The following is a 21,721-nucleotide window of genomic DNA, read 5'->3' as shown; positions in this document are numbered from 1 at the left end:
CATTTTCCCTACATTTTAAATGAAATAATCTGCCAATGGAACTCATACTTTTCATAAATATTAAAGAATTATTTACTTTTTCTTGCTGAAAAGTTACTTGTACGTTGGTTTAGCTTTATTTGAAGTGCACTAAAGTATTTGCACTAGAAACTACAACATACTTGGTAAGACGTGTTTTTGCAGTGTGTCCAAGCGACTTTCCGCCTTGTGGTTGTCCGCTGAGAGAAGCGTGTGTGTGAAAGGCAGACGACAAAACCGTCGTCAGATGCTGAAGAACCCGTTGACAGGAAAAGGAGGCGGCTCTGCTCCTTCCTGTTCAGCGCTCGCAGCGTTCCTGCTCCAGTCCAGCTTCCTGTCCGAGTGAATTCCGCAGGATTTGTGCTCCGTATCTGTTCCTGGATCTCGTCGTCGAGGGAACGAGGCGCGGCGCCTCCACTGGACCCCCAGAGGGACGGAGGAGTTGATGGAGAGCAGAACCCGGCCTGATCCCAGCAGGAAGATCTGAGCCGACCACTGGAGAAGCACTGCAGGGAGGGGTCAAAGGTCACAGCGGGAAACAGACTCCATCCATCCATCAGTATTTATGTGATTTGTTAAAAAATAAAATAAAATTTGCTTTTGTTGTTTTTCTGTTATGGATGATCAGTAATTAATATGTCCCATAAAATCAGACATACATAAAAACATTAAGGCCTTCCTGTCGTTTTTATTTAACGTACAGAAACATAATCTGAAATCAGTTCATCAGTTTTCAACATGCATTTTTATTTTAAATAAAAAGATTTTATTTCACGTTTTAAATAAATCCGTGTTCAGTCTGACTGGATGTTTCCTTCACAGAGCCGCTGGGTGAGAAAAAGGCCTTTTTTGAATCCCGCTCAGCAAATCAGTGATGAGTCAGAGCAGCGATACCAGCCGCCGCCGCACCCGCTGCAGTTTCAACTGCACACCTGAAGTCCCTAAGCCACGCCCACATACCTGCCACAACCAGGAAGAGATTGTATGGACTTCTCCAAAACATTCACCCATATCTTTCCCAGCTGAAGACCCCTTCCTAGCCCTCCTCCTCCCCGTCCGGGCCGTTGGTTCGGGATAAAACCTGCGTTGGACCGGGAGAACCTGGAGAAAGTCGCGGTTTCGCCAGGTGAGTACGCCCTGTTCTGTCCGCTCAAATGTCGCCTCTGTGTTTTTTTCTCCGTGTTTCTCAGCCATGTTGGATCAGAATACCGACACAGACCGAGACATAATGACTTACAGAGAGGCTTTTAAGGTGTGAGAACCACCTTTAGTGCGTTTTAAGGTGGAATTAAAGGTTTCATTTATGGTAATTTTGACCCACTTCGTGTCCAGGCCGCGGTTTTGTTGGCGTTCATCCAGGAATAAACGGGATCTGTCTGTCTGTCTGTCTGTGGCCTGCAGGTTTTCCCCAGGTGTTATTAATGAGATGACCAGACACTTATCCACTATATTTAACCTCTAATAGAGTTTATATAAGATATTAAACCATTTTCCTATATTTAACTCCGGTTATTTGTCTCACTTTCACATTTTTCAAATGATCTTTTCAAGAGTTAAAGGGATATTCAAAGGAATTATCTACTTTCTTCTCAACCGTTTAACTTTTAAGCCTCAAGCATAAATTGAGGTTGGATACTTTTGCTTTATCTGTAAAAATGATAGAAAATATTTTAGACATGGGAGATTCAATATGTGGAAATTATTCACAATTTACTCGGTTAGTATAAAAAATAGTTGTGAATGAGGAGAAATACAAATGTGGAATTTTATTTTATGGCTTTTACAGGTGGATAAACTCTGTATATGTACAAATGTTTGTATAAGAATAAAGTCTGAACACTGTAAAGCACATTATCTACAAAAATAACAGAGTATTTTCCTTTAAAATGTTCCTGAACAATAATTATTTAGGCTTTCTTTAGTAAAATGTTTTTTAAAATATTTTCTTAGTCATTTACAGTTTCTGATAATTAAAAAAAAATCTACAAATATTTTCAGCTTCCTGTTTTTTACTAAACATTTTCCCAATTTTTTGTTCTTTGAAAAAACTGTTTGTTTGGATTTTGAAAGTTTTTACGTTAAAAAAAAAAAAAAAAAGCATACTTGTTTTAATTACAAAATATTTAAATAATTCCAGTTATTTAAGTTGTTTTTTAGAATTCTTTACAATTTTAAGTTTTTAGGTTCTTAAAAAAAATAATCAGTGAAAAAGATGACACATTTGAAAATTTGTTCAGAATTTACAAAATATTTAACTGCATTTTTTTTAAATTGCAAAATTAATTTTTATTCTATAAAAGAAATACTAATAACCCACATCTTTTTAAAATTGGTCAATGATTGGTATTTATAACTTTCTAAACCTTTGCTGCACAGTATGCTAGCTGTAAAGTTCTACATCAACACCATATTTAGCTAAAGCTAATGCTAATGCACTATACCAACAAATTTAACAGTATTTAACAGAAGTTAAAGCTAATAAATATTATTATATTTGTTTATCTTGTTCTCTACTGTCCATGTTTTATTTAGTTTTTTAAAATAAAGTTATTGAGAAAAAAAAGATTGAAGGGCGGAAATGGAACTGCCGTTAAAACAGTCTTCACCCCTTCAAAATAAGAGCGTGAATACAAACGTATAATTTCTTGAAGATTCTTCATAACCAACACTTCAATAAAGATGTTTATTCAATTAAAATCAGATTAGGGGAAGCTCAGTGCGATTAAATGTTTCCAAAATTAGCAAAAGCGCTACAGGCTAAAAATGATCTCCTCTATTAGCACATTAGCAGATAACTATGACTGGATTTTTGGTGGAAGAAGAAAAGGTGAGGCTGGGCTCACTTTAGTAGCCAAAGGGCAGGATCCTGTTTGACTCAAATGATTTTATGTCCTTTTCAATAACACAGGAAAATGTGATTATATGACAAAAACCTTCCTGTTGGTCTTTAAATTCCTGATATTGTTTATTTTTAGCTTTATGATCCGTTAATCATTTCTAATCGCTGGAACTTCTTCAGTTTTACTTCCATTTCCTCTTCATTGTTCCCGACCTGTCGACCTTCAGTTCTTGTTATTACTTTTATTGGGTTTTTGTCAAACATAATGAACCCTGTTTAGTGAGGTAATGGAGGCATTTACATGCTGTTTACTTGCTGATCGGTCGGACCGGTTGGAGAACCTGCTTCATGACTCAAATTTCTTTTCTCCTGATTACTAAACCTGAGCATTTCAGAGAGAAGTGGGCAGGCAAGGAAGTGCTGGCTGCGGTTTTCCATTGAACAGAGGAAGAAATGTTTGTTTTTAAATGTGTTAAGAGGAGGCAGAGAGGCCGGCTTGCTCTAAAATGTTTGATCCTCCCTCTGTGTTTGTTGTGGATCAGCGCAGCAGGGAGGTGTTTCATCTGCTCGGCCGGCAGCGTTTGCCAAGCATTCCTTTGAACAGAAACATTTTAATCTGTGAAGTCCTGAGCAGCTCTTCCTAGTATTAATAAGACAATGAAAACTGAGCTTCAATGTAATTTTACTCAGTTTTAAATACAGTCTGGGTTGCTTGCATCACTCAAACTGGCAAAATAGGCAATTTAAAGAGACTTTAACTGGACAAACTGGTCAGAATTACATCCTACTGGTATCTATAAGCCTATAACTCGAGTTATTGATGTAAGAATCTGATCAAATGCAAAGCGATCGTTCAGATTGCAGATAAACAATCGGATAAATTTACAAATTAGCTCCACATGAGATTCAGATTGGATTTTATTTTATGTTGACAGAGACTTCATCATTTATTTTATTTTGAGTATTTAAGTTGTCTCCAGAGTTAAATGTTCATTAGAATTTAAAGTTTATTAATCTTTGATGACGTGTTCTTGCATTTTTATGCCATTAAAACTTGGAAATTGTCCCAAAACAACAATATTATTGTGTATCGCAATAACTTGGACGATTTATGGTGCAGCTAAATTTCTTATCATGACCGGCCTACTAATTAATAAAAACAATAGAATCCAAAATGTAACATGTTCTAGTTTAATCATATAGTCAGGGTTCGGTCCAGTCATTGGTAAATTTATCCATCAAGGGAAGAAATTCATCGATTCCCTGACTTGGCAGTAATCCGCCATGCTGACCAAGCATGTGGCGACAGTAGACACAAACAACTCACTGTAAACTGAAAAAACTTTACTGAATAGTCCCAGAATTATAAAATTTAAAACTCTTTAACATTTCAGTCCAACTTATATTGTTTATTTGATACAATTTTAAGATGGTTTAAAACATAAATTTCTGATACTTCATTTTAATTTATTAATAAATCAAACTCTAATCATTATTAATTTGATTATTTTTCATTAATTGATTATTAAAATGATAGTCAACACAGTCAGTAATCGATAATTGACTCAAAAAAGGCCAAATGGTGAAACCAAAGCTGAATAAAAAAAGAAACAGTTTTTCTGTAAATATCTTCTACCTCAAACATCTCAAGTGCAGATTCAGCTTCACCTGCTTCAAATTATGTAAAAAAAATCTGCTAAGCATCTGTTGCTATCCAATCATTAATCAATTAAGCCATAAAATAATAATCAGATCAGTCAGACATGTCATTAAGTTGAGCAGATTCCTCCTTTACTCCTTTACTGTTTCACATTTTAGGCAATAAAATGTTTATTTCCTTATTTAAAAAGCAATGTAAATATGCATGTGGCATATTTTAATGTATTTATAACATGGCAGAAAAAGGCTTAAGAGGTTAAATGAAAAGTCTTTTGTTTTCATTTTAATAATCATCAGAATAATCGGTTATTAAAATAATCGTTAACCCTGAGGTAACAGGAAGTCATCATCCACAGCTTAGAGAATCTGGTTTTTCTCGTTCTCATGAGCAATGTCAGTGTTTTCCTCCTCCATTGGTTGAAAGATCAGATACAGTATCAGATAAGTTGCTTATTTAATCTCCTTGCATGACGTGCTGCTGCTGAAGGAAAGAAAAAAACAACTTTTCCGTCCCGGCAGATTGAAAAACCAGACATTTTTCCTGCCCATCATCCCTGATGATCCCGACTCCACCTGTGCAGAGCATGTGCTCCTCGCTCGCTCCCTGTCAATCTTCCTCTCCCTCTCCCTTCGCACACTCCCGCCACAGATTTGCGGCTGGCATGTGTCCCTCCATCTGGCTCGCACATGCACTGCATTTGGACGTTGCGTAATGGCCTGGGCCGGGGGAACGCGGCGCCACCGCGCCACTGCGCGACACGTGGGGTCGTGACAAGGGCCAGAGAAACAAACTGCTTATGTAAAGGCATTAAGAAGACCGAGCAACTCCTGCCACATTCGCTCACCCGGTTGAGGAATTAAAAATAGAAAGTTGGTGAGAAACAGAAAACGTGCAGCGACAAAGGAGTTGGCTGCAGGGCTGAGTCACGCTCTGCCGTCTTCTATTATTAATAATGGGAACTTCACTGACACTTTCAGTCCTTAATGCAGGATTAAAGTCGTCTGCAACATGTTTGGAGATGAAATCTGTTTAAAACACATTTAAATATCATTTTTGTGGGATTTGTTTTAGCTTCATAATTAATTTTGATGCCTCTGGGGCTGAAACAATTGGATTAGTTGTGGTTAATCAATGATTGAAGCACCAACTAATTTAATAATTTAATTAAATGGAATATATATATATATATATTTAAAACAAAAGCCATTTGCTGGAAAAACTAAATATCCAGAGCAGTAATGAAGAGATTAAATTTAAGACAATTTCATATCTTAAATTGTCTAACTGTTTTTTTCAGGATACATTCACACTAGTCCTGATTAATCTGCTTTAATCCAACTCCAGTTCATTTGCCTAGAAAGTCTGGTTCATTTGAGGAGGGGTGAACTCTGATTCAGATCAAATACATATGTGAACGCCAAGCAGGAAGTGGACTACAGCGCAGGGCATTCTGGGAAAATACAACCAAAACCAACGCATTAGCCTAGCATTAGCAGGAGAAATGGTTTGTGGTATTTATCCAAAGAGGAAAACAAAATCCTCCAACTGCTAAAATCTGATTCTGGTTTACATTTCAGTGTCTTCAAAGGTTTTGGTGTCGTTTCTTTCAGTGGTTCTTGGTGCAGCGCCCCAACTGGCGAGGAGGGGAACAGGCTTTTCATAGGGTTTGTTTCATTTGACTGTGTGTGAAAGAGAACAGCAGCTGAAAATGTAACAAATGTTGCAGTTTTTGTCCTCAATTGAACCGAATGTTGGAAAATCACCCAAATTATGACAAATTAGCAAAAGCTCTCTAGATGAAAACATTTTATTAAACATCCTAAACAGTCAACATGAGATGATCCCTTTCTCAGTTTGCTCCCCCGTGTTGTACTGACGGTGTTCCTACTTTTTGTCGTTTTCCTGCTCCGAAATCTGCAGCAGCTCTCGTGGCTCCACCATCCAGAGCCGTAATCCACAGGCTGGTCTAGCATAAATCCCATTCGGAGCTGCATTAGCTGGCATCTCATCAGGAAGGCACATAGATTAATATTTTATTATTTGAACCCCCCAGGACGTGCATATCTGCTGTCATCTGGAGACCCAATGGTGGATTATTAATCTGGCTCTGCTGATTTTACAGACGACACAAGTTTATCTTTAAAAACTTAATGCTTGATAAAGGATAATCCAGAGAACCTGCAGGAAAAGACCATGAACTTTTTGAGCTTGGTGTGTGTTTGAGCAAGTCGGGACCAAACGATGTAAAAAACCTCAGCACATTCTTGGCTGGTGGTTCTGTCTGGTGAAACGGCTCCAGTTTTACTTCAGGCTGATTCTGAATATTGTGCAAGAAAAATCCTGGCATGAAGCAAAGTCATGATTCATGACGAACATGGAAACGAGTTAATTTAGTTTATTTGATCATAATATACTTTATTATTGCTTATGTTGGCATTACTTTCCTATTTAGCTTAGCTTATCTTTGTTTACTTTGGCTTAGATAACCTTATCTTAAGTTGATTTAGTATAGCTTTGCTTTTTTTAAAATCTTTTTATCCTAATTAGATTTTTATCTTCTAGTTAAATTTACCTTAGCTCACCTTTTTTTTTTTTTTTTTTTTTTTTTTTTTTTTTTTAGGTTATTAGCTTTGTAAATCTTATGACCTTAGCTTATCATGAGTTTACATATTTTATCTGATATTATTTATACATATTTTAGCCGGTTTTGACTTAACAACTTGGCACATTTAAGCTTTGTAGATCTTTTATTACAGTTTAGCTTATGTTGTCTTGGTGAGTTAATGTTAGCTTTTCAAGAAATGAAAGTAGTTGGTAAAAGGTTTCCATATGTAGTTTAAGAAAGAAACAATCATGGCATGATTTTTAATTGTTGTTTTTAACTGCACTTTTAATTTAATTGTGAAATAAAATGCACAAGATCATAAAAATTTGGTCACATTTGTAATGGAAACTCGGCTACTGCTGAGTGACGACAGCTTACTTCCAAAAGAAACACATTCTTATTTGCGTAAAAGTAAAAAAAAAGTATTTGGTAAAAAGTTACTCGATCAAAGGGACTGATCCAATTATCAGTCATTTAGTATTTAAAAATGCCATAATTATATGGACTAAAATATAAATTTAAGTTGAAATGTTGGTATTTTACGGACCAAAATGACAATAATTTATATAAGTAACAAAATCAGGCAAAATAAGTTTTTTTCCAAATTAGTTTCTTTAATAAAAAAAACTGAGAAACTTTAACAAAAGCCGCAGGTGTGTGTCTGTCTGGTGGATTTTTGGTTAAAACGTTTGTTTTTCATTCAGTGGATAGAAAATCTAGAAATGTTACTCAAGAAAGAGTAGAGATACTTCACAATAAAAGTAAAGAGTACAGTGCAGTAAAAGTATTATGTTTTTTCAAACAAGAAACTCGAGTAAATATATTTGAGTAAATGTAAGTGCTACTACCGAACTCTGTGAACATGTGTATCAGAGGTTTGGACATTTCTGGTGTTCCGTAGCTGTGCTGATGAAGGGGGGTGTGTCGGCTGAAGGGTCGCTGTTTAAGTGGCGAGAAGACTAAGCCTCGATGGGGGGGATTATGGTGGGCGGGGGCGGGGAGCCTCCATGATCTGTCAGAGCTTAGTAACACAATTATCCCAGCGGCTCCGACAGCAGCAGCAACGATGATGAGGATGATGATGATGATGATGGTGGTGGCGGCAGAAGCAGCATTTTCATTAGTGTAATGCCCAGAGACGCTCCGTTGTTATTATGTAAGCGTGACGCCATCCCAGCTCCCAGCGACGGCGTGGCGGCTCGCTTCCCGCTCGGAGAAGCCAAAAGGACGTCGGTCCGTCAGCAGCGGCGGCGGGGATGTCGCCGAGCTCCGCGCTGGATCCCAGGCTCGTTGCCATGGAGAAGCGGATGCTGTGAGGCGCGGAGACGGAGCATCTGATGAGTCAGGCGCGGGCAGATGAGAGGAAACGAGATGGACGCGCGGCAGCAGCGGTCTGATGGATGCTAGAGGAGAGACTTAAAAAAAAAGAGAAGATGAAGTTTAAGAAGTTCATCACCATCATGCAGGCGGCCATGGGGGTCGTTCCCCTGAACAAACGGGAGCTGATGCCGCCGGGCAGGAAGCTGTGGCGACCCCCGGGGTGAGATGGACGTTTCACAAATAGACAGAAAAGATTCAGTGTTTGTTAGGTCAGGGAAGGAACAGGTGGATTCTGTACCTTTAAGATTTCAGCTTTAAAAATAACATCAGCACCAATGAGAGAAGAGATGAAGAGACAAATACTGATCATTATTATCCGTTGTGTTCATTTGTCCACTGTAATATATTGTATTTAAACCGATTGTATCAATGAAATCTAGCCTTTATGGGCTTCATACTTTTAGTAACAACATCTCTTAGATATTAGAGTAAGATGACTGTTTTAAACTATATTGCCAAAAAAGAAAATGTCTAAAATGTTGTTGTTACTAATTAAAATGATTCACGTTTAAGTAAATCCAGTTTCTTTTAACAATAGACTAAGCATGATTATTTTAATTAAATCTTTTTTTTTTCTTGCACGTTTGAAGCAATAGATACAAAACTTCAAATTATTTTTGCACGTTTTTATTATAAAATGAAAAACCTTTTATTATTTTGGGCTGAATTTGAATAATTTTAATCTTTTCTCATCAATTAAAACAGGATCCAAGTTGGTCTTTATTTGAAAACACTTCCTGTAGTTAGCCAAGTTTCAATACAACAATTAAAAGCAGATTTGGATGCATCGATCTGTAACTCGGATCACAAGTCGATGCGTAAATTATGTGTTTATTACCATGACAACAGAAGGAAAGCAGAAAACTTTAAAATATGATCACTTTGTTTCGCATCTAACAATTTTGTAAGCCGATTTCAATTTAAAATTGTTGTTTTATCCTAATTTGTTGAATTAATTCTTGAGTTTTGGTCGGGTGGGCCACACAAAATCCATCCAGGGGCCACAAACGGCCCACGGACCCTACTTTGAACACCCTTGATTTATAACTTGGAAAATACCCCCAAAAAACTCAGCTTCTAACCAGAAATCTGTTTTAACAGGCCTTTTATTTTGTTATAAAAACTGGAGCCTTTTGTTGATATTTTGGATTAAAGTCCAAACTTTGCTGGTCCAGTGAACTGAAAGCAGCAGCAGGAGTTGAATATCTGGTGGTTTTGACCTCCAGGCGTCATAACAGAATATTCTGAAGCAAAAGGAGACATTGTTGCATTCAGAGTTCAGCTGTTTAAACTTCCAAGGTCTTTTTGTTCTGCTCGGTTTCCCGAATGTTGGAGGCTGACGAGCAGAGAGCGATTGGAAATGTTGTTGCATCAGAAATGAGGATTGCTTTAAATGTTGCAGCTGTTGAGTCACGGGAGGACAGTTCAGCTCTCTCCAGTCCTTTGGGTTGATTTGATCTTTTTTTTTATCTAATACTTTTGCTTCAGGTTTATTTGAGTGGAGCAAACAGAGATGAAATGTCAGGATGACTGACCTTTTGTTTTCTGTTGAAGCGGTTTTATTCTCAGAGGGGAAAATCTGTCTGAATCGGCCTATTTGTGCTCCGATACGCAGGACATTAATTTAAAAAGAAACTTCACCTGCAAGAGGAATTATTAAGAAAATATGTGGTTGAGACGGCGCTCACTTTTGGTATTCAAGGACAAGATATTCATTAAAAATGTCTGATTAAAGCGTTTTCTGGAATCGGAGAACACATGTTGACACATCAACAAACTCCTGACTTTCCTTAAACTGTTCCCGGAGAACAATGATCTGGTTTTCCATATTCACACCTGAGAGTTTTAGTTCGCTTTAAATGGACCAGAGTTCGTTTCCCTGTTGGTCCAAACCTTTAGGTGTGAATGAATGGACTTCAGCAAACAGTGGAGTGGGCCGAAGTATAAAGTCGTAATGATGTGAAAATAGTAGTAAGACATTTAGAATAAAGTCATAGTGACATGAGAAGTCGCAAAACAAAGAAGTACTACAACAAAGTCGTAAGATTACAAGAATAAATTGTATGACGAGAAACATTACAAGACAAAATTCATGATATTTCAAGAACATTGTAAAAATGTTCTTGACTGTCGTAGTTTTACCAGAATAAAGTCGTTGTAATGTGAGAGAATTGTCACATTTCCAGAATGTCGTAATATTACATGAATAAATTGTACAATAGACATATTACAAGTTAAAACTCGTAGTATTACGAGTCACAATATGAGAACAGTTGTACAACAGTCATAGTATTACCAGAATGTCTTCATTTTACAAAAATGTTGTACGTCATATCACAAAAAAAAGCTGTAATATTTTCAGAATGAAGTTGTGACGTTAGCAGGATAAAGTTGTACGAAAAAGACGTACCTAAATAAAATTGTGAGGTTACCAGCATAAAGTCGTGACATTATGATAATAACTTTAAGAGGCCAGTCGTTGTGGACTGTTGATGTGAATCTGTCGCTGCGACCAACATGGAGGACAATGTTCTGAACCAGTAAAATGAGTTTCCCAGGATCGTCTCAGCAGCTGTTTTCCTAAAACGTCACCATCAGAAACCCCCCAACCGTCTTCCACGTCCTCGCCGCTGCAGGCGCTTAGCTGGCAGCACCAGCTATTATTCAGGGACCCGTTACCATGGGAACCTGGAGAGGGAAACGAGAGCCATGTTGGCAGAGGACTGAACACGTCGCTCGCGGTTAGTCAGGGTGAGAGGAGAGAGAGAAACATCTTTGTTTTTATCACCTGTAATGTTTTCCTTCATCAAATCACAGCTGATATTTACTAAGTTTATTTTTAGACGATAAAGATCCTGAAACGGACGCTGGTCTGGTTGCAGGTTTTAAAGGCCAAACTGTGTTTTGGACTTTCTAAAAGCGGGTCCTGAAGTGTTTGGTGAATCAGACTGAAGAGTTGACAGTTTGACAGTCCGGCCGCTGAGACTTTCCCTCTGAATATTTCAGAAGCGTCGTTAAAAATTTAAAGCTCAGGGCTCAGCGGCTCATAAACACCCAGAAATACAGACAGATTTCTGCTGAGTTTTATAATATCGGTGGCAATAACTGTGCAATGTTTTAATTTTCTCTGGTTTTTATCACATTTTAAGTTGAATAAACTCAAAATGGTGTTTTTAGAATGCATTATTAACAAAAAGATGATTGAAAAGTTTTTATTGCAGTGGCTTAATCTCTTACTTTAAAAGCAAAAATTTATACTAAACCAACTTTGAAGTTAAATCTAGAAAAAAATATTTTGATCCTTGTCGGCCTTTGGAAGAACAAACATCCCCCTTATAAACAAATATTTAAATTGGCTTATTTTATAAAAATACGTTTTATTAATGTATATTTAATGTGACATTTATTGGAACGTTTATTTCATGATGTGTTTATTAATTTTGGCTCTACTATTATTCTGATAACCTTTCATGACCCCTCATTTGGTGTGACCCGTGACCCTCCAGAGGTCCCTGACCCCCGTTTTGGGAACCTCTGTGCTGCCATAATTAAGTCTACAGGAAGTGCTTTAGTAAATATCCATTTATTTCACTTTTCACTGCAGTTCTGACATTCGTCTAAATTTATTTTATTTTTTTGCCTCATTTGATATCTATCATTTGGGTCCATTCTTACGGGGTCACATTCTTGCCAAAAATATTGAATGTAAGAAGAAGGGGGAAAATCACAACTTTTCCTGTTCCTTACCTTCATATTCTTCTTTGTCTAACTCCTCCTCTTTGTATGCTGTTCCTGTTGGCTGTCACTGTGTGTGCTTTGAAAATCCAACCAATCAGAACTGCTTCCTCCCTTTCTGACTAATACTCAGTAAACATTGAAAGCACAATTTTTCCAACAAAAGTAATGACTGTGAATGAATAGAAATGCCTGTGATCAGTTGATAAATGTGCGGATTTAATTTGCTTAAGAAGCTTCTCAGCGTTTTTGGCAGTAATATGATTCCATACAGCAAATTTTATTGCACTTCTATTCATTTTCAAGCATTTTAATAATTGCATTCAGTTTATTAAGATGATAAATGTGTCATGATCCAGATAATTATTTATAATTGATTAGTTTTACCCTTTGTCATCCCAACTGGTCGTGTTGGGATCAGTTTTGATAACTTAATAAATTGACCTTTGCCCTTTCACATGTCCCTGATCTGTGAAAAATGCTGAGTTTTTCTTCTTCTTCTTCTCAGGGACCAGGGTTGCTCTGACCAGACCAGTACTGACCTGCTCAAGTCCAGCCGTAAGTTCTGCTGGTCCAGAGAAGCCCATTACTTGTACCTTCGCCGCCTGTCGTCGAGGAGCTTCTCCGCCATCACCATGGTACGTTTCACGCGCTGAGCGTTGGAGAGGGAGCGTCCTCCATGTTTAGGGGTCAACATGGGGTCAGAGCTTCGGGTCAGGAAGCTTTGCTGTGATGATGCAGCTGCTGTGAAAGGGGTTTTATTTATTACCCAGAGTTTAAAATGTCACCAAATGAACAGCGGCTTTGGTTCTAGTTCAGATGTTTGTCAAATTCAGCTTGTATGTTTGCTGTGGAGTAACGTTAAAATATGTTGTTAGTAAACACTGGATATTTCCTTCCCCCCCTTCTTTGTCTTTTTTTGTGTCTTTGTTCATTCTTTTCTTTTTTCTTATTTTTGAAATGCTCATTTGTCTTTTCTTTTCTTTTTTCATTTTTTCACCTTTTCCAATTTTAAAACATTTTCACCTTTTCCCTTTTTTTTTATTGTTCCGCATTTTCATTTTTGGCACCTTTTCTCATTTGTGTTTTTTTTCCCCAAAAATCTTTTGCTTTATTTTTTTTATCTTCTCAGTGTTTTTCCCTTTTCCACCATTAATTTAATCCAAGTCTCTTCCTCCATATTATCAATAAATCAGAAGCTGTTATTATTATTTTGTTCCATCAGAATTAAACATTTGAAGCAGCTGCCAGATTAATATAAATAAAATCTGAAAAATAAAAGATGGTAAACTAATCTGGGGACTGATATAGTTAAACTATGTTTAGCTTTATGTGGTTAAAAACTTTGATTTGGATACAAAGTGTTTTATGATGCAGAGTAAAATCCCAACAAACAGAACTAGTCACATCTCTCAGTATGTTTCCTAATATAAATCAGTAAATATTCAAATAATTTATTTCAGTGATTAGTTTTGAAAGGGATTTTTTTGTGTAAATTTGTTACAGAAACAAATGAGCATTTAAAGAAATTTAAATGTAAATTGATGCATTTAAAGTCTTAATTTTTGTAAAATTGGTAGTAACAGATGAAGGATTTTATAACTTTTTTAGCAGGGACATTTTGTGGCTTATCCTCTGTGTGAAGGATGTCATATCACAGCTAGACACACTTTTACCTTCCACCAAACTTTCAAAATAAGATACAGCACTCTGTGATCATTCAGCATTGTTGGAAATGTTTTCTGATTTCTCCCCCTTGTGATGCTGTCATTTATTATTTGTCAGGTTAGAGCTCTCATCTACACCTTTTTCTTCCACTAAACTTTCTCTCTGGAAGCTGGGATTTAGCATTTTTGGGACAGTTGATATTATTTACAATGACCTTTTGTGGCTTATTCACTTTGTGAAGAATGTCCTTTACATTCTGGACCACAATTGTTAAGTCAGAGTCTTTATTTTTTCTACCACCGTTTTCCTTCAACTAAACTTTCTATTTATATACTCTGGTATATTGTTGGGAAGGACATTTTGTGGCTTATCCTTCTTGTGAATGTCATTTATACTCTGGAGAACAACTGTTGGGTCGGAGCCTTTTTCTACCACCTTATCCTTCCACTAAACTTTCCATTTGCGTAGTGTCGTACAGCATTCTGTATTGAAACAAGCATTCTCTGCAATAACTTTGTGTGGCTTGTTATGCTTGTGAACGATGTCGTTTACATGCCGGGTTGGAGCCTTTTTCTACCACAGTTTTTTTCTTCCACCAAACTTTACATATATAATCTGAGATGCTTCCCTCTATGATCATCCAGAATTGTTAGGAATAACTTTTTGTGCCTTACCCTCTTTGTGAAATATATCATGTAAAGGTCAGGTTTGAGCCTTTTTAGATCACACTTTTTCCTTCCACAAAACCTTTGCATTATTGTCGACCTATTAACAAAAAATAGTGCTTGAAATCACTTTGTGTGCCATTAATTTGTATATAATGTTTCACTAAAATGCAGTTTTATTTTCATCCTTACATATTTGAGTTTAACTTAATAGATTGTTGTTGTTGAAGCTTTTTTTAGGGAAATCTTAAAGATAGAAATCTGGTTTAAAATGGAGACCAGCTGTTGAAATCCAGTAAACTTCCTTCTGTTTGTTTAGTTTAGGTCTGATCATATCTTATGGATGTTGCTAACTTCCTTCTGGAAGATTAGCATCAGATTTTCTCTTTGGTTTTATTTTCAAACTTCTGCACTAATGAAAACTTTAGTTTTACCTTCTAATGAAGCCGTTTTATATTCGTGTCCCTGGATGGTTCAAACCTTGGTTCAGAAAGCAGAATCTGTGTGCTGACATGGATTAAAAGAATCAGTGACTCAGTGTCTCCCAGTCTGCTTCTTTCCTTTTTTTATCAACATTTTTGAACACTCCTCTCTCCTGCAGAGATCCCCCTCCTCCTGCTCTCCCTCACCCAGGATGATGATTAACCAGAGAGACATGTCAGATCCAGAAAGCTTCATTGTTTTAATGGCTCAGTCTCACAAATAATTCAGGTCAGGGAGGCTGCTTTGCATAAGGTTGGCCTATTTTGAGCTGTGCCTGACATTTTTCAGCAGCCCTGGAATGTGCTTATTTCTACCACACTGACTCCTCTTCCAGAAAAAAGTTATAGGCGTTCAAAGGGCAGAAGAGCTGCATTTGTTTTGAAATTAGCTTATTTATGTTGTTTTACTAAATCCTGAAACGGCTGTTTACTTATCAAGAAAGTTAAACTGCTGAGATTAAGTTGATTGTTTTGGCCAAAACAGACATAAAATAATTTATCAGTGTTATTACTTATTAAACAGTGAATCCTTGCTTATTTGCGGGTTCGTATTGAAATTTGTCTGTGGAACGCATCTCGAAGCTAGAACACTGAGTGCAACGTGACACGCTATTGGCTGCCGCTTTCGTAACAGCCAATCAAGGAGCACCTTTTATTTTGCGTCGTGCTGATTGGCTAATACTCCAAATGTGGAGATGAGAAAGACTGTTAGCTTCTGTGGCAGCGCTAGCTAGCTAAGACGGTTTCCACTCTGTGAATTCATGTATATTAAGATATATTTAAGGTTTGTACTGTTAAAATAGGTAGCTAAAAGCATTTTAAAGGAGTTTTAAAGTGTTTAGCTATTTTTGGGCGGCTGGGATCAGTAACCGGTTGAATACTAGGAGCTAACTGTCCACTGAAAAGTTGGAAAATTAAATATTGGATTCAACTCACACAAAATATACAGTAGAAAGGAATAAAGTGAATTATACACTAAAAGTAAAAATATGAAGATATAACATATGGTTTAATTTTTTAAGTGTAAAAAAAATTATACAAAAAATACAAAGTACTAATTCTAAAAAGAAAAAAATTCAAGTAAGTAAAAACAAAAAACAATTGCTATAAAAATAATACAATAAGTAAATGACAAAAAAATCATATTTATATGGGATAAAGGTTTAAAAATCAATAAAAACTATCTGCTTGTTATGAGTGAGAAATAATCCTTCATTTTCAAATTGAAATAATTGCAGCCATGATTCATCTGCTAGACTTTGGATTCATTTTTTTGTTTGTTAATTGGGAACCTCTTCATGGACTAATCCCTGATTTTATAATTGGGATAATCCCTGCTTTATCTCCCTGGATAATTCAATTTATAGCCTCCTTTTATAGTTCAGACATTGTGGCAGCAGAATATGGAAACAATTTGGTTTGGTTGTATTAGAAGATTATGATGAGGTAATATTTATTAGGCACAATAAAACACCCAAAAGATCAAATTAATAAGGTCTGAATTGACGTCTCCACCAAAGATTTTGTACAATTATTCACAAAAAAGATAAAATGGGCATAAAAGCTGTTTATATGTATACAATTTAAAAGCAACTGCAAATAGAATGTAATATACATTTTTAAAAACATTTTACAGGCGATTAATAGTTTAATAACTCTACATTTTATTTTTTAACTATTCTAAATAGTTTTAGAGAGAATTTATTTCTAGCATAATTTCATGAAATATTAATATATCTTGGGCTTACATTTTTTTTCTCACTTTAAAACTAATTTGGATGCATTTTGTTTAGTTTTTATGTAATAAACCAACACAAAGTTCAGAATTTGTGCCAGTATTCTTTGCAAAATATCTCTAACTCGGTTAGATTGGATAAAGAACATCTGTGTGGATCACAAATGCATGCCACACACTTCAGATTTTCATTTATAAACATTTATTAAAAGAACATTTTTCCCTTTATTACATAAAATCCTAATAATATAAACTGAAGTTTGTGGTTCTAACCGGACAAAATGTGACAAAGTTTTAAGGGGTGTGAATACTTTGAATGCTAGATGTTGCAGTTTGGGATTTTTTGATGTGTGGGAGTGTAAAAATTCATTGCTTTGTGTCTGATGCAGATTTATTTTTAGCCTGTCTAAAAATAGATAAATTACGCTCAGATGTTGTTTTCCTGTGTCATACTTTTTGTTCTGTCCGCCTGGGAGCTTCACAGCTTTAAAAATCAATGGGAAATTCGGACTACTCCATCCGACCGGGGGTTTAAGATGCCGACAACTTTTGTGTAAGTGCATTTTACTTCTTCCGGTTTGGCTTTTAATTGTTATTAAATATTTAAAGATGAGTTAAACGATTTAATAGTGTGGTTATAAGGAGGTTTTCACGTCGGAGTGGATTTATCCTGACTATTTGTGAAGGCGTCACCCCCCCGCCGCTGCTTGCGTTGGTTCGGTCCGGCTCGAGCTCACAGCCCTCGGCGCTTTTTTTTTTTTTTTTAATGTTTTTTTTTTTTTTTTTAGGGAGCGAAGTTCGTGATTTTAAGTCAAGCCGAAGTGGCTGTAAAATCTTTAAACTTGTGTATTTTCCTACTTTTATCCGTCACTTCGGCCGACGTGCCACCCGGAAACGTTCATCCAGTTAGGGAGTTCGGTTGGAAACCAGTGGTACCAGTCCGGGACGGTTCAAAGTGCGTGATGCCTGTGAACAGAGGGGCCCTGCTCTCTCTGAGAAGATTTACGCCCCGCAATTTAACCGTAAGTATCTTCCGTTTTTAAAACGAACTGAAGTTATAAACCTCCACCGGGAGTAGAAGTGACACTGGAGCGGCCACAGAGGTTTGTGTGGCTGTTTTTAGGGGTAGAAAACCGGGAATGTTCGGGGTTTATCCCCCCCTATGGATCCCAACTGAAGCCTGTTGCATCCTGCCGCACCTGCTGATAGGACGGCGCCGAAGTTGGCGTCCGTTTGGAAGGTCCAGTAAAGGGCCATTTCACCGTTTTTAACGGATTATTTATCGGCTCCAGGCCGGAACCTGAACCCAGTGACTCAAAACTTAACATCCATTAAAACAGTTTGTGATCCTCAGGAACTTTTCCACTCTTGGTTAAACCTAAAAAACCCTAAAAACCTATTTTGAACATTATGTTGGTGTTTATACGACAAACAGTGTATTAATCAACTAATAATCAAAGTTTAACCACTTAGATTGAACATTTTTACAACTCGGCCTCATCTACGGTGGCATTTTTAAATTAAAACATTTTAAATAAAATTGCAACTTTCTGTTATTAGAAGTCACATAATGTTGTCACAAGTTTGAGTTTTAATAATCAATGTGAAGGAAGTTTGATCGTCCCTGAATAAATTATAGTATAAATATACCAAGCTGTTACAATATTATTGTATTTACACCCAAATATTTCAAATTGATTGTTTTTGAGCGACTAGATTCATTTCAAAGGAGGCAAATTAGTGTTTTCTTGTCAGTATGAGGAAAAACATGGAGGCCTTTCAGCCAGCTGGCTGACTGTGGGCAGCAATATGTGTTAAACTGCTGTAACATTGAAAACTCTGGCACTTTTTCTGTTTCTATCTGTAAAATGTAAAAATTGACCACAGAAATACTACTGGATTTAATTCATAGGGTTTGAAATGGCAGATTTAATATATTTTTACAAATATATGAAATGTTTTAAACCTCATAAGAGACATTTTAAGAATTTCTTAAGATGAGTGGAATAATTTATCTAGAGAAATACATGCTTAAGAAATAAATTTTTATTAAAATCAGCAAGCAGAATATCATTTAAAGGGTATAAAATGGCAATAAATATCTCTTATGAGATGCTAATGTCAGTGTTGTCTGATATTAAAAGTTGTGAAATCTTTTTTTTCTCTCACCAAGATTAATTTTCTGATTTATTCCGTAGATTTTTCTTTTTATGGTTATAAAAAAAAAAATTCAGTTTTTTCTTTAAATTATTTTACATCTGTATTATTTGGTAAGAACTGGGTTTTTTTCTGTTTTTTAATTTAGTTTTTTTTTTAATCCATTATTTTGTTTATTCATTTTAAAATCAAAGGTGTAATGCCGCTTTGTTTCCAGCAGAGGGCGCCACTGCACAACATTTCTCCCAGCATCCATTAGATTTGAATTTCTGGGATTTTTCTGGAAAGAAGTCAAAGTATTAAAAAAAAAAAAGTATGTTTTTAACATTAGTTGCAGATTATATTACCCATCAGATTCCTCTAATCTGACCTTTGACCCTGAGTTTGTTACAAAAGCTGCTTCTGTTGGCAACAGTTTATATTTTTCTTGGTTTTTATGCTGAGTTTAGGTTGCTGACTAGTTCAAGTTTTATCTGTTCTGTGGATAAAATTAGACTTTTTGTTTGATAATTTCCTGTGACGGTGAGTCAGCGTTCTGAAACATCCACCGTGTGGTTTGGTTTTAGTGCTTTTGGCTCCTCCTGCAGGAAGACAGGGCTCCTTATTTTAGCTTAATTACTGTTGTCCCATCTAAAGGGAATGAAATGGGACATTTTCCTCCTTTTTGTGGGAATTATTTACTTATGATTTCATAAATAAATTGGTGGAAAAAGCCTGGGATTATATCTGGGGCTTTCTGAGCTACTCACTTTTCTTAACTGAGCCTTAAATTCCCACCAGATTTTCCTGTTTTAATTTATATATATATGTTTTTTTTACCCATATCTCTGAAAATGCCATTTTTACGCTGGTAGAATCTGATAAACGGTAAAGTGTTACTCTAAAGGGCTTATATCAATTCTGTGTTCAAAATGTAACTTTAAAGGAACAAAAAGCAGAATCTGGAGTTTTTAAGTTGCTTTGTGTTGTAGCGTTAGCGCAGTTAGCATAGGGCATCATTAGCATTTCCTGTCCATCTGCTTCAGGGGAAAAGTTTCTTCAAATAATGCTGCTTCTTTTATATATCTAAAGGCTTTTATCCACGTCTTTATGTGGCGTCTAAAAATAAACCGAGCAGATTTTTTTTTTTCCTGCAGCTTCCTGTTTTTTTTTCTTCTTCTTCTTCTTGTTGTAAATAATTAGTTTAAGTCACATCCTGTGATTCTGATCCTCATCAGAGGAAACGTTTATTACGTAACGACTCCCGACATTCAGAGGAAAAGCTTTCGCTGATTTATTCTCAGATTATTCATCTCTGCTTCTTGTTCTCTACATTTTTCATCTGCGTCTACAAGCTGCTTTATAACCAAACTCAACAGTTTTGTAATGAAATATAATCTAATGTTTGATTAAAAACTTAAATTTGGAAAACATCACTTACAGTTGAAACCAGATGAAACAAAAAAAAATGTTCTCAGTGTCTGAAGTTAAATCAGATTAAACTTTTCTTATTTTAGGTCAGTTAGGATTGCTAAAGTTATTTATATTTGCTAAATAATAGAAAACTTGGTGAAAACAGTTTAGAGAATTTTTTGTGACTTTCTTTGTATTTTATATTTAAACATTTACCTTAATTTGTTTGGACACTTTCAATGTAATATTTAGACTCATTGACTTGTTGATCTGTAATTGGTTTATATCAGGGTGTCCAAAGTGTGGTCCGGGGGCCATTTGTGGCCTTCTTGACGGATTTTAAGTGGCTCCTGATCCCATCGGTTGACACAGAAGAAGATTTAAAGAAATATTACAATAAAACAACAAAAATGAAATCTGATTTATTTATTATTTAGTAAATGAACCAAAAACATCCCACAACTTTCACTACGACTGAAAAACAACCGACTCTAAAACGGTACATGCCTCTTATTGTTGTTTTGAATTTTAAGTAAAACTCGTCAGATTAGATCTTTTTATTTTTTGGGCATTTTCTTACTGCATTTTTAAGGGAATAAAGCCATTTTTAAAAAACAGTGATTCCCTTATAAATATTAAGTTACATTTAAAATGATATACATCTTCTTTAAGGGCTATAAAATATATTAATTAAATTTTTTAAGAAAAAATATTTATTTTTTAAGCTAAATAAAATCAGTATTTTTAATTTGTTTTTATTTATTCAAAATGAGCCGTTAAAATAAATAAAGGTATTGTACATTTTAAAAATGTAACTTTAAATAAGTGGCCCTCAGAAAAATTGACTAAAATGATATTTTTTTGTTAAATTTATGTTGTTCCTGGACCAATCAGACATTTTTAACATAAAATGTTTTTATATTTCAGCTGCTTTATTCCTGCTGTAGAGTGTAGAACACCATATTAATACCTTCTCTGTACTGCGCTGCTGTAAAAGTTTCCAAACTTCCCTGTGAAGCGGTGGGAAGAGCTGGAGTTTTCCTGCGCTGAGCGTTTGAACGCAGCTCAGAAGTCTGAGCGTCTCTGCTTCCACTTCCTGCAGACGGTGGGATTTGTGCTGAATGTAGGCCAGCAGAATCCCGCTTACGTCAAAGGCGGTTAGGCAGGGAGAGAGTTGCTGCTGCTGCTGCTGCAGCTGCAGATGCAGATGTGTGCAGATGTGGTCATGGAGGCTGTGGCGCACATCCATCTGAACCAGGACACACGCGGATAGGAAGCCACCATGAAGACCGTCCTCAGCCTGCACAGGAAATGGGCGCACGCCGTCAAGACCATCCGCATCCTGCAGGGACTCGTGAGTGCCGCTCCGTCGCCACGGCGACCCG

At 36.3% G+C, this 21,721-nt stretch overlaps 1 protein-coding gene across 8 annotated transcripts in view; it reads left to right on the top strand.

Moving 5' to 3' along the window:
* Window positions 1-947: 947 nt before the first annotated feature.
* Window positions 948-21,721, top strand: part of tjp2a (tight junction protein 2a (zona occludens 2)) — a 42,595-nt gene continuing 21,821 nt past the window's right edge. For 2 of the 8 annotated variants that reach the window (XM_081613814.1, XM_081613811.1), the window contains exon 1: window positions 17,555-17,809. In XM_081613814.1, coding sequence (XP_081469940.1) covers window positions 17,750-17,809 — 60 coding nt within the window. In that variant the 5' untranslated portion in view covers window positions 17,555-17,749. Of the gene's footprint in view, window positions 1,145-8,055; window positions 8,663-12,745; window positions 12,876-17,554; window positions 17,810-21,233; window positions 21,691-21,721 lie in introns of those variants that run through there. The other 6 variants (XM_081613812.1, XM_081613808.1, XM_081613807.1 and 3 more) reach the window with 6 other exon arrangements.

Source organism: Poecilia reticulata, chromosome 12, assembly GCF_904066995.2.
Source record: "Poecilia reticulata chromosome 12, P_reticulata-male-v2, whole genome shotgun sequence".
Taxonomy (NCBI): Eukaryota; Metazoa; Chordata; class Actinopteri; order Cyprinodontiformes; family Poeciliidae; genus Poecilia; species Poecilia reticulata.
This window is presented reverse-complemented; position numbering and strand designations above follow the sequence as displayed.